Source organism: Schistocerca nitens, chromosome 1 (genome assembly GCF_023898315.1).
Source record: "Schistocerca nitens isolate TAMUIC-IGC-003100 chromosome 1, iqSchNite1.1, whole genome shotgun sequence".
NCBI classification, from domain to species: Eukaryota; Metazoa; Arthropoda; class Insecta; order Orthoptera; family Acrididae; genus Schistocerca; species Schistocerca nitens.
Genome location: NC_064614.1, coordinates 299,397,855 through 299,411,249, shown reverse-complemented (window position 1 = coordinate 299,411,249; position 13,395 = coordinate 299,397,855). Strand labels below are relative to the sequence as shown.

The 13,395-nt window shown below is 39.0% G+C and overlaps 1 protein-coding gene across 1 annotated transcript in view; it reads left to right on the top strand.

Moving 5' to 3' along the window:
• Window positions 1-8,673, top strand: part of LOC126248279 (fibroblast growth factor 8-like) — a 169,043-nt gene extending 160,370 nt beyond the window's left edge. Inside the window, exons 4-5 of the mRNA XM_049949129.1 lie at window positions 2,362-2,468; window positions 4,828-8,673. Coding sequence (XP_049805086.1) covers window positions 2,362-2,468; window positions 4,828-5,130 — 410 coding nt within the window. The 3' untranslated portion in view covers window positions 5,131-8,673. The remainder of the gene's footprint in view (window positions 1-2,361; window positions 2,469-4,827) is intronic.
• The last annotated feature ends 4,722 nt before the right edge of the window (window positions 8,674-13,395 follow it).

Genomic DNA, 13,395 nt, shown 5'->3' with positions numbered 1-13,395 from the left:
ATAAAATCACCATTTTATGCAAGACACAAAAAAGGTGTCTTTCATAAGGCGGAACTTCTCATCCCATATTCATAGCAAGCACGGACACAACAAGAAGAACTGCACCACAAGATGATTACACCATTTTATGTTTAAATGCTCGGAAATTTGTGATCTGCAAGTCTCTGAACACTCGTATACAGAATTTACGTAAAATCTGACAGGAACATTACAGTTCTGCCATAAATATAATATTGCATGTCATCAATTTTATACCAAGTTTCAATTCACTCTGATAACATAAAATGAACTAAACATTGCTTATAATTGTTGAACTACAGGCACACTTGAAAACATGTGAACATAACAATAGTAACTCTAAAAAATGAAGGGGACCTGTGACGATTTTCCGTCAATGGCTGCAGGTTCAAAAAATTTGAGAACCGCTGGTGTAATGTATACGTAGTGATTATAGTTTCACGTGAAGAAGAAATTGCGAAGAATGGAGAATTAAATAAATGATAACGGTTCAGCTTTCCACTGACAGCTATATTTGGTCAAGGATGCTCATGTACTTGTTGAAGGAATCACCTAGCATTAGCCAGAAATAAATTCAACGAACAACAAAAAATTTACATCGTACTTCTTTTTTCCGTACCTTAATGATCATGCTATCTCACTCGGTGAACCACCTAGCACTAACCTGCAGTAATTTAAATAAATTACAAAAAATGTAAATCATCCTGGCTCTTGTTATAATTATCTTAATGATTATGTTACGTTATTCGATATGAAAAGCCGGAAAGACCACCAGTTTTTATTTCTCACGTCAAGGTATGCTCATCATCAGTTTAAGGCAAAGGTGGTTTTAAGTCATGTTCCAGTTGGAGTTTCAGAACATGGTAAAGAAGAACGGTATACGCCCTGATGACAAGCGCCTCAATGCACGACTATAAACTATCAGAGAAGCTAATAGGTATACTTATCTCTACCTTGAGGCTCAGTTTTAACACATAATCTTCGAACCATATCGTCAGAACTCCACGTTTTCCTCAAGCGTAGTTCATAGATCAATTCTCCCCACGGCTGACAGCTTGAGACAAGCAGCGTCACTCGGCAGCAACACTGCAGCGAATACAAATAAATTACGGAATCGAGTGGATGTAGTATACCGGTAATCATCACTACTTCATGACAACACTGAATCATAACAGCGTACTGGAACTGTAAATTCAGATATTAATTTTTCAAAAAAAAAATTGTTATTGTTATGTTTGTTTACTGCTGTTCCTGTAAGCTGCGTACGTCGGGTATTCAGATTTTTTCTTTGGCGGAAATCATACCTCTATCCGATTGTCGTGATTCAGTTTTCCTGTGTTTTTTCCTTATCGGGAACAGGCGAAGAACGAAAAGTTCAACCGCTCCAGAATTGAAACACCGTCTCTGGATACTGACATGGATAATTTTCATGCACTGTGAATGTACAGGAGGAGGAGGAAAATTCATATCTCCATCATGATACAGCTTTCCTGCAGGTTCCCTAAAAAGATGTTTGTATCGTCATGTCCTTTCATTTGCTAGCTTCCTGTATTGAATACTCAGTAGTAATTTCATAGTGAGGTTACCGAATGGAAAAAACGATAACAGTATAAAGCAGAATATGTTTTCACTGTTCTCTGAGGAAACGTAGACGAAAGAGTTGCCAGTGTCGAAAGACCCTGTCTCGTCCTGTTTGGCTCTCCGTGAGGCCGATAAAGGAGTGTTGGGGGGAATGTCTCAGACTACCTGACACGATGGAGTGGGTTCCACTTAGAAACTGTCTCCTCTGATATCCTCCTCGCTTGCTTGTCAGCTAAAGTATCATATGTTAAACGCGTAATTTTCGTTCTACCGTCTAATCATGTCTCTTCCTCTCCATTTAAAATGTCTCTGAATCCTCAAGAAGGGCGTTTTCTCCTCGTTTGGTAACACACACGGTAAAGGAGACACATTCAGTACACCTATGGTTAGCTCTGTTTTAGCCAATTTTACTACAGGAATACCAGGTTAGAACGCTGCACTGCGCTATTAAGAGATTAATGATAAGACTGCAGATAAACGTCGATTTAGGAATGCAAGAGATAAAATAAATGATCAGGTATTCTTGACATGCAAGAAATTACCTTTCTAGGATGCAACCTTCTTGGTGTTAAAACTCTTGTTCCTCTGTACAAGGTTAAGATACTGTACGAAGCCAAAATTGTTTGTTAATTCAAATTGCTACTGATTACACAACATTTTTAAATGATATTTCAAGTCTAAACCCTGTACATGAAACTGTAAAAATTCAGTTATATTACATGAGATTAAGGCTTATAATTTTTATTTGTTTCTCTGTTTCAGAAAACCTGAGTATCAGCTCACTGAACCTGGACATTGCTTTGAAGATATACGGTGAAGCGTCAGGAATGTACCTCTGTTTCAATAAGAAGTGGAAACTGGTTGGAAAGGTGGGTACATGTGCGTAAATGGAACTTCATAAAAAGAAAGTTCTATTAACAGAATGCAAGTGCATTCAATTACTTGTTTCTTTGGTAGCTGTTATGCAGTACACTTTTCAACAAAACGTATTACCGATGCTCCTGCACATGGATGCAAAATCGTCAGAATTACGGTGTTACTTACCATTCCAAATCCATTAAAACAGTGATAATTTACCATGGTCTTCTACATTCTATCCCTCACGGTTATTGCCACTTTGGTGCAATTTATTACACGATAGTCAAATAGGGGAGAGTGTTGTACATTGGGAGATTTTTTAGACCTTCGCCTATAACCAGCTCTTTAATGGAAGCTGAGTATGTTCTTTTGTTTTTCACTTCTTGAGTTCTGCAATCTTTTTCTGAAATTACGAAAAGCACTCCAAGTACGGTTTTCCAAATGTGAGAAAATACTACAAGATCGGACTACATGGGCTGCTTATGGCGGTCTGTAATGCACAGTCCTTCATGTGATCCTAAAATCGGTTACTATGTTGAAACACGGTCGGTACATTATCCTGAAGGTACACCACTATCTCCTACGGTCTGACTAGTTTCATGCGGCAAGCCACGAATACTCCTGCGCCAGTCTCTTCATTTCAGAGCAGCACTTGCACTAAGCGTCCTCACTTATTTGCTGAATGTCTTCCAAACTCTGTTTTGCCCTGCTGTTTTTATCCTCTACAGTTCCCTCTGGTACCATGGAGGTTATTCGCTGATGCCTATCATCCCGTTTCTTCTTCTTGTCAGTGTTTCCTTCGCCGATTCTGCGAAGGACCACCTCATTTCTCATAGTTCCGTCCTATTTTCAGCTTCCTCATGTAGCAGCATATCTCACACGTTTCGATCTCTTATCTTCCCGTTTTCCCACTGTCCATGATTCACTATCATGCAATGATTTCCTCCAAACGTATATTCTAGTAATTTCTTGCTCAAATTAAGGCCTATCTTCGACACCAGCGGATTTCTCTTGGCCGGAAATACCCTTTTCGCCTGTGTTAGTCTGCTTTTTATGCCCTCCTTGCTTTGTCCGTCATGGTTTTTTTATTCCAAGGAATCAGAAATCCTTAAGTTCGTCTACTTTGTGACCACTAATTTAGGTGTTACGTTTTTCGCTATTCTCATTTCTGCTATCTTTCATTACTCTTTTCGTTGTATAGTTTCAATCCATATTCTGTGCTCATTGTACTGTCCATTCCACTCAACAAATATTGTACTACTTCTTCACTTTCACTGCGGATAGCAGTGTATCAGCGAATCTTTTAGCTGATATCCTTTCACCATAAATTTTAATCCCACGCTTGAACGTTTCCTTTATTTCTTCCATTGCTTCTTCGATTTATAGATTGAACAGTGAAAGACTGCACCCCTGACTTCCTCACTTTTTAACCCTAGCACTTCGTTCTTGGCCCTCCAGTCTCATTGTTCCCTCCCGGTTCATGTATGTATTGCATGTCAACCGTTTTTCCCCGTTTTTCTCCTATTTGTTTCAAAATTTCGGATTTCTTGCTCCATTTCACATTGCCGAACGAATTTTTTAGATCGACAAATCCTATGAACGTATCGTAATTTGCTTTCATTCTTGCTTCCATCATCAAGCGCAAACTGAGAACGGCTCTCTGGTGCCTGTACCTTTCCTAATGCCAAACTGGTCGTCATCTAACAGGTCCTCGATTTTATTTTCAACTCTTTTGTATGTTATTCTTGTCAACCTGTTTGTCCAGTAGTTTTAGCACTTACCTATCTGTTTTTGCTATCTGCGAAATTGCCTGGATGATATTTTTTCCAAAAATCTGATGGTACGTCACCAGTCTCATAGATTCTACACACCAGCTTTAAATAGTCGTTTGGTTCCCATTTCCCCAAATGATTTTAGAAATTCCGTTGGGATGTTACCTGTTCCTTCTGCCTTATTTAATATCACGTCTTCGAGAGGTCTTTCAAATTTCTGATTCTGATACTGGATCCCTTACGTCTTCATTAATCGATTCCAGTTTTCTGTCAAGTCATCAAACAAGTGTTCCAAGTGGTCTTTAAATAAACGTAAAATAGGAGAAGCCATAGCTTCAAGCAGCAGATGAGATGAAGCACAATGGGTTTGGAATTGGTGATTTTGAAGGCAGCCATAATGAATTCTTGGTACTTTATACTTGATAAATTGTTAATTAGTAGTTCTGCAGTTTGTTTCGTGGATATATCATCGTGACAGGCAAAGGCCTTGTATTTGTTTGTTCCAATTCATGTAATTCTTAGGCTGTTTTCACTAAGTGTAAACGACTTTGGGGCCTGCCTACCGAGTTCTCATCAGGCTTATTGTCTCATTCCACAGAAAAAGTTTGTGAAGAAACGCTGCACGTTCAAAGAGACGCTGTCGCACGCATACACGCAGTACCAGTCGGCGTTCCACAAAAAGCGCTTCATGGGCTTCACGTCGAAGGGCAGGCCGGTGCGCGGTGCGTGCGACGCGACCAACAGCCGGCGCCGAGAGTGCGGCTGCTGCAGCAGGAAGCGGGGCTGTGGTTCCTCTTTCATGTTCCTGCGGCCGGGCAGCAACAGGGACATCGAAATACACAACGACAAGATTCGGCACCATAAACGGCATTCGAGTCACAGGCAAAGGCCTTCGTCTTGAGCGTCGCCGATCGCCGAGTTCGCCGCCGCAGCAACAGCAGTCGCAGCAGTCGAACCCTCACCGTAGCAGCAGCTTTACTGTGTATCCGCCGCCCACGCTACGCCCCCCTCCGCCGCCATTAGTTTGCGCCGACGATACCAGTCATGGGACGCATCTGTGTACTGAGTATGGCCCTATGCGGTTACCGTTATCCGAATCGGTAAACACGTAGAAATCGTGTAAATGGGAAGAAACGTATGCCATAAATGAGAACCATTACGACGTATGCCTGCTTCCCAGAAACGTTTTGCAGCTTTGAATATTGCTAACACTTGGTGGCCCGACTGAATGCTTCATTACTCCGCCCTTCATCCCCCGCAGAGAACAGTTTGAAAATTCATAATACGCTACGGAATGCAGCGGGATGGGAACTGTCTCAGTGATGACAAGGAACAATAAAGTCGCTAAACAGTCTATTATATTCCTATAGAGCAAACACACATTTAGGAAGTCGCGTTCGAAACCTTTTACTATTGAAGTGGTAAAATGGCGTCAACAGCGACCAATGAGCAGTCAGCAAAAGACTTGACATAATAGAATTCTGCTGAAATCAGCTTAACATCGAAGAAACTGATCAGAGAACAATGCCGAGAGATCTGCATTACGACATGGTACCAAACTGCAACTTAGTTGCACATATGTACATAATTAACACGAATGCCCCCGTAAATTGCCAGTTCCTTAAACAGTTTTTGTGTCTCATTGTAGAGCTCGCTGCTTCTTGAGTGTGCTTTCGGATTAAATAAATAACGTGAGTCCAACGAGCACTTGCTCGTAGCAAAAGGCTGAGATATTGGGATTGACTGAGGGAAAAAAGTCACGACTTTCTCAAAGAGTAGGACACTTATTTCTACAGTTTTTGTGAAAAATGGAGCAACAAGAACTTAATGAGTGTTGAGTGTAATGCCATGATTGTATGTTTGTTATAAAGTAACTGCAACGTTTGCACAGACTTGCGTAAAGTGAAACAGATTTTCTTAACATGTTATTTTCAGCCGGACGCCACATTTCCATCAGACTTTTCACTGTAGATTTTGTTAGTAATTAAGAACGTAGTTGTCAGTATAGTGCTGGTAACTTAAAAGTTCGGTTCAAGATGTACATGCTGTCGATTTGTTGTCTCAAGTGACCCTAAGAGGGTCTGTTATACATTCCATATGTTTTCTAATACCGAGTACATTTCTGTTGTATTATCATATTTGCTTCATTGACACATTTTCTGAACGTATATAATAGGAAAACTCGTTACTGATAATGCACACAAGTGGTTCCTTGTTATTATTTATAATGACAGAAAGTGTAATATTTATAATGTGTACCTCTATACAATTAATTGATGGCAAGGTGTAGTCGCCTCTGTACCTGTAGAATAATATTGGCTCTGACTCGAGCAACCACCAAAGCAGCTAACACTGCATCATGGCTACCCCCAATTCCATGACAGGAGAACATGTATTACATTTTCATTCCATTTAAAATGCCCAGACAATTGAGATAGCAGCACATGGGCATAAGAAGCTCCTGAACTTCTGTTTGGCACTACTTTCCACTAGTTCACATTGCCTGATATTACTCTCAGAACAACTGTAATGTAACTTTTGAGTTAAACGGTAAGAATCCGTAAACGTTGACCATATGTAAAAAGTTATTATCAAAGAGTGTGTTAATGAAGAAAGACTCATTAAATCAGTTACCTCTTCATGCAAAATAAGTTACAAATGTTCCACATGGCTTTATGTCCAAAAATGTAGTAAAATCACAAGATGTCAGTAATTGTGTACATGCTACTACCAGTAACCGCTTTTCTTTCTATGGACACTCATATCAGTACACATTATAAGGAAGATATGAGCATTAATGTCTTTTCTTGTGTTATGAAATGCTGTTGTCCTCTTTACGTGTTTGTTTTTATTTAGGGAATTGAACTTTATTGCATACACTGATTTGTTTATATCTAATGAATAATGTAACTTTTTCAATAATGTTGTAGCGTAAACCACACAGGTATTTCAGAAGGCAAAACGTGACTAAATTTCATAAATAACTGAAGCAACCAAAGCTCAGATGTTCAGGAGAAAGTAGAAGAATCTCTTCCCCCCCCCCCTTCTCCAACTATCTCCTCCCCCCCTCCCATCCTGCTCAACAGCACCAACAAGTTTTATTTGTATGCAAAATAATACAATAACACTGTTTTGAGTGTGCCCCTTGCGAGACAACAGTAGATTAATATAGGATGAAGTGACACATCCAATTCCATTTCTGACTTGTTCTCCACTTTAGCCTGACACATAATATCATCAGATTATTTTTTGTATCAGATTGCACAAACTTAGAGATGTGACACAACATCTGCACATCATGTCCATGTCCAAGGAGAATACTGTGCATGAATGGAAATAAAAATATTGTAATGAAAAGCAATATATGATCTGTGTAATTTAGTAATTGCTGTTAAGCGTTAGAGCTGAATGTTGTGTGTCTATTTAAATGTTAGTAGCAGTAACAAGGTGTGTTACATAAATGCCTTGCTTGTGTGTGCTAATGTGCCTGAGCTATGCAAGACTGTCTTCACAGTAACTAGATGCACTACTGTTTACAACACACATGTGCCAAACATCGTTAAATGCTTAATTTAGAGTTGTCATTTTGTACAAATCATTTTTTCACGTTCAGTGTATTGATGTGGCGTCCACATTAATGTGGCCTATATTTAATAATTCTGTATCAGAAGAAGCACTTCAAGCATTCCATAAAATATAATGTTCAAATTATTAATTTAAGTAAACAAAAGAAAACTCGTTTTCATAGACCAAAAAGAACCACCCTTTTTACGGCATTTTAAACTAACACCTTCTAAAATTCATTTACTTCCTGTGTGTTTTACTTTGATGAGGATCTCAATAACTGATTGTCAGTACAGCTGTACCTGTGAAACTATTTAGTAAGGAAAATTAGTTGCAAATAATTTTGTTTCATGTGCAAGGAGCTAGGAGTGATCAAAAGCATATGCTGTATGAAGAAATTGTGTGCATTTTTATGTTTTCGTTGCTTGATATGCATCTTATGTCAGAGAAATGATACCTCTGTTCACTTGCAGAAAAAAAATCAACAATATTGACACTGTACATTCTGATAATTTGTAAGATCCTCAGCTCACACTTAAAAGGATTCTGATAATCAGATATGGATGGGATGACGAAGTTCCTACCATTTTACCTCACATAAAGAAAGAAAATTACTTGTCTGTATCCTTCATGCTGAAATGTTTTCGAAAATCGCATTATTGCGTAAGTAATTAACATTTTGAGATACTGTTTAATATAAACACGTTATAAATGTTGTAACGTAAAGTAACATGTCAGTGTAACTTTCCATTAACTCGAAGTATTATCAGGAGGACGTATCCCCAGTCTTATGATATATTTTGCTTATGTACATTCTGGTGTAGCTTCTGCTGCTGTACATAACTGTATATACAGAGTTTTAATACACTGCCTTATTTATTGAGATTTTTTTGTACAATAAAACTGAAGCTGCACGAACGATGTTTATATTTTTTTCTGTTTTTCCCAACGCCAGTTATTGTGCCACCATGGATAAGCTATTCAAAATAAGCAGAAGGTAATTTTTATTCATTTATTTATTTTTGTAAATACACTCCAAAAACTTTGGTTCTAGTGCTCCACTGTTACTACTACTGTTAACCATTGTACAAAATTGTTCAAGGCAATGGTACTCTGGTCTGAACTGCATACTTTAATATAAGCACTCTTGACAAAAAAATTAATGTCCCCTATTAGGATACAGGGCACTAATACCAAGTAACAATGTATCTAGCCCTCATTTCATTGATGAAGAGTCTACATGTTTTTGGAGGAATGCCTTGTCCAGCTGATGACAACTGTTGACGATTGGATCCTGCAGGCTACCAAATTGTGGGGATATTGATTGCTACACTTTATCCTCTGCTCGCAACAGTACCAGACTATACTGTGAGATTAAGACTGGATGACTTAGCAGGCCAGTCAGGGTATGGCATGGTGCTGTGAAACCAGAAATTTTGGTGGGCACCAGTCTGAATACTGTTGCTGTCATCTCACAAGATAGGGTGTCCAAGGCTTAATTACAATGATGTAGAAGAAAGGGCACCTCGTGGACAAGTTGAAATACACATACTGGTTGTTGTTTATGATAACTTAAATGAGTGGGCCCAAGTCATGGTACAAGAAACTTTCCCATAACATCATAAAAACACATTTTGTAACAAGTCAGAGTGTTATGCTCGTTCTAGTAGAAACATTGAACAATTGGATTTATATAGCATCAAATTGGGCAAATTCATTCATGATGTGCGTCATGAGCACATCCCAAAACAGAGGCTCTATACTGCCACGTCGACCCTACTTTGCAACTCCACTCAGCCAACTGGCACATGCATGCCACTTCATATGCAAGACTCACACCAGTGATGAAGCGTCGCATGACCATCTGCTACTAATTCTGCATCTTCTATATTCCTCCATATACATTGCTCAAAAGCGCCAGTGTGCTCTGTGTGAGTGAGTCTTCTACAACAGCAACAAATTCTGAAATAAAAGTGACTATCTCACTAGTCCTTGAGAGATGTTTATATATCATTTAACGTTGTAAATAATTTTGGTAGTTTTGCAAAACAGGTTACTGAAAGTCATGTTTAAAACTTTTATTGAATGTCACCTATTTAATTACTGTGACTAAAACTAAGCATTGTTGGAATAACATTTAGTAGCTAAGTAAAACACTACTTTATTTAGCTATTATTGTGCGTTACACACAGTATTCATAGTTCACTGTTAACACCATCTATAGTCAAAAGAAGAAATTCGAGAAAAGTGTTAACATACAAAGAGAAGGAGGATAGTTTGATATATGCCGTCACTGAAGTTGCCGACATGAATTGGTCTTGATTTATGGAAACGTAAAATAGTACTTTCTTACGGTGATTTGGAGCTTCGTGAAGTACATAAATCAATAAAAAATACGATAATCAAAAGGCCTCCAGCTAGCTTTAAACAGTTAACGCATTACATTCTTATTTCTGCAACCAGGATCTACACTTTGGAGAAAAGTATGAGTCAATTAACGGAGAAAATTACATCTCCGGCTGGATATTGCGCAATTAAATGAAGACATGGAAGAAATGATGGGCTGATGGCGCACGTGGCATTTCCAGTAAAATAGACCCATTTCCGATAGCATTTCAAAAGAGTGTTGAAGCAGATCTGTAAGTAACTTGTAAATATTGATTTTATACGAGGACTAAAAGGTTGCCTTTGCCACCTAAGCAATTTATTGCATCACATTTGCCGAAAAAAGTACTTTTTATTGCCACTGAAAGAGACTTTAAGCCAAATTATGAAGCTGAAAAAGTACCTACGGAGTAAAGATGTACAGTCTTACACATAAAAACTGGCCTCTGGCCGGCCGCCACAGAGACTAAGTCCGAGTCGTTCACTTAAGGTGGCCAATAAAACTGACCGCCCCTGACAACACTTAAGTCCGGCAATATGCACAATCTGGCAACACTGTAAGATGCGGAAGTGTTAGGAGGAAGTGTTGTCTACTTCCGATATGTTCTCGAACTGGGTTAGCCCGTGGTCTAGTGGTAATCGTCGTTCATTCTAAACTTGTGGTCGCATGTTCGCGTCCAGTGTATTTTTTTTGCCACATGTCGGTCTAAAGTTATGAGTCTGATTGAACATGGAAGATAATTCGCTTAACATTCTACCCACCAGCAATAACAAGTATTCCAGAAACAATTCCGCAGGACAGCTCGTGGCTGCGTCGCGATCATAACAGCTTACGCTCGAGCGTTTCTTCGCGTTGCAGCGGCTACCGGCCACCGGCAAGACGCCACCCGCCGCCTGAAATCCGGCGCCGATCAGGTGAGCGCGGCGCACGCTGTCAGTGTATGGATCAACTGTCATTTTCGAATTTGAAGTTCAAATTATCATCTTGTAGCTAAGCATTGGATTCTGCATACTTGAAAATCATGAACTACAGTTAAGCATTGTAAAATTGAGTCGCAATTGGAAAAAGGTGTAACATCTGCAACACAACGTTTACTTTTGGTATAACAGAGGGGTGAACGCAGAGGAGGCAGCTAGAAAGATTTGAACTGTGTTTGGAGCGAGTGCTTTTCGGAAAAATACGCCAAAGACCGTTCTGGCAAGAATGATTTTCCACATTAAGGAAGTCTCGACTACTAATATATATGTGATAGATAACCATTATGCCATCACGCGACATTTGCATTCAACAGGCAAAGTTCAGAAGTCTGGTGTAGGAGTACTGCATGCTCTAATTCGAAACAACAAAAATCAACGGAGTGTCTATTATTGAACGTCATCAGGTCGCTCATTGAGCATTCCTATGCAGTACTGTTACTGGTGACGTGTTATGATGCCTTTATCGTTAAGTTCCTAAGAAGAAATGAAAGGCTGAGACCCACCAAAAGACGCAAACTTGAGCAAAGAGTAGTGTGAACATAATATTTTACATCTGATAGCTCCAAAAGTGTGTTTTGGGCTACGAATTCTGCCGCAATGGGTGTGTGCAACACAGCTGGAATTTGTTAGCATCAACTGAGACACCTTTCGGTCGCAGTGTAAGAAAATCGAGCAACAAAACTACATCACCTGTGCTACTGCATGATAACGCACTCCCTTGATTTGAGAAACAAAACTATCCAGGAGATTGATAGGTAAGTCATCTCTCAGGCACTTGTATTGATAAGGAAGTCCTCTCTCAAGCACTTGTCCCTCTCGTCATATATTAGTAAAATTTTACCTTTCCCGCTCCTGATCGATCAACCGTCAAGGCAATTCATTTCTAGACGAAAATACTCAGTGGAATTCTACGGGCGCTGAATTTGTAAACAACTTTAGCATTGACAGATTGTTTTAGATATCGTCAAAGAAAATTCTGCTGCTGATTAATTTCTCTTTGATGATTACTGTTGCGTTTAGTAAACAACTGGAAATGCAATTAAAATATTCACTGTATTAATACAAATTAAAATGAGCTTACTACAAAAACATCACGACGGCAGTCTATCTTAATAAAGCATTAATTTGAAAAATGTTTCAAATGGGTCTGACCACTATGGGACTTCTGACGTCATCAGTCCCGTACAACGTAAAACTAGTTAAACCTAACTAACCTAAGGACATCATACACATCCATGCCAGAAGCAGGATTCGAACTTGCGACCGTAGTGGTCGCGCGCCCCAGACTGTAGCGAAGCATAACGTGTGTGTAAGGCGTTTGAGGCTATTTTAACAAGAATTAGTATGATATTACCGACTTTTGACTTCGAAAAGATTTGTATTTACTTCATTTCCTGTATCATTCAAAAGTATTATGAAAATGTGGCAATTCATAGATAAAATTATGTATTCACTACAACAAAAATATGTCGGCAGAAAACAAAAGTGGCATTATGAAATTGGCAGTACCGTATAGTTTTCGCTCTGGCACTAAGGATTACTGAAAGTAGCAAGACGAATTTTGCTCGAGCGTTGTCTTACTATTCCCTTATTGAATCTGTATCTGCCTGCTTATAGCTCTGCTATAAAAGAATTAAAAGTCTGGCTTTCATCGAGTCTCGAAAGATGAACGAAAGCAGCATGCATCTGGTAGCCAAGCATATTATCTGAGAAATGTTTTTTTCCTAAAGTGGGAAGACATCCTTCTGAGGTTGAATTGTTGGCAAATCTCAAGTCAGACGTGTGCCGTTGGTCTAATCGTTTCGGTGTGTTTAATTTGTACCAATGATTTTTCTATAGGTTTTTTCAGTCCCAAATAGAGAGTTGAAGTCTTCCATTAGTATTTTTACGTCATCTTGATTAATTTTGCTCATAGTATCTTCGAGTATGTTCCCGAATTTTTCGACATTTCGGTGTTTTTCTTATTTTCGATGTTGGTGGGAGCATGTGCATTGATGAGTGTATATTTTTTTACTGGGGCTCTGAATGAACATAGTCATAAATCGATTGTTGATGGGTGTGATTTCTTTGAGAGAGATGATCATAGGTCTGTGTTCGAGAAATGCCATGCCGAAGATTGGTACGCCTTTTGCTACCTTTTGTTGTATTTTGCTCTTGAAGATACAATGGTTTCCGTAATGCAAGGTTTCATTGTCAGTTAGTCGTGGTTCTTGAAGTGCAAGGATGAAAATTTTTTGTC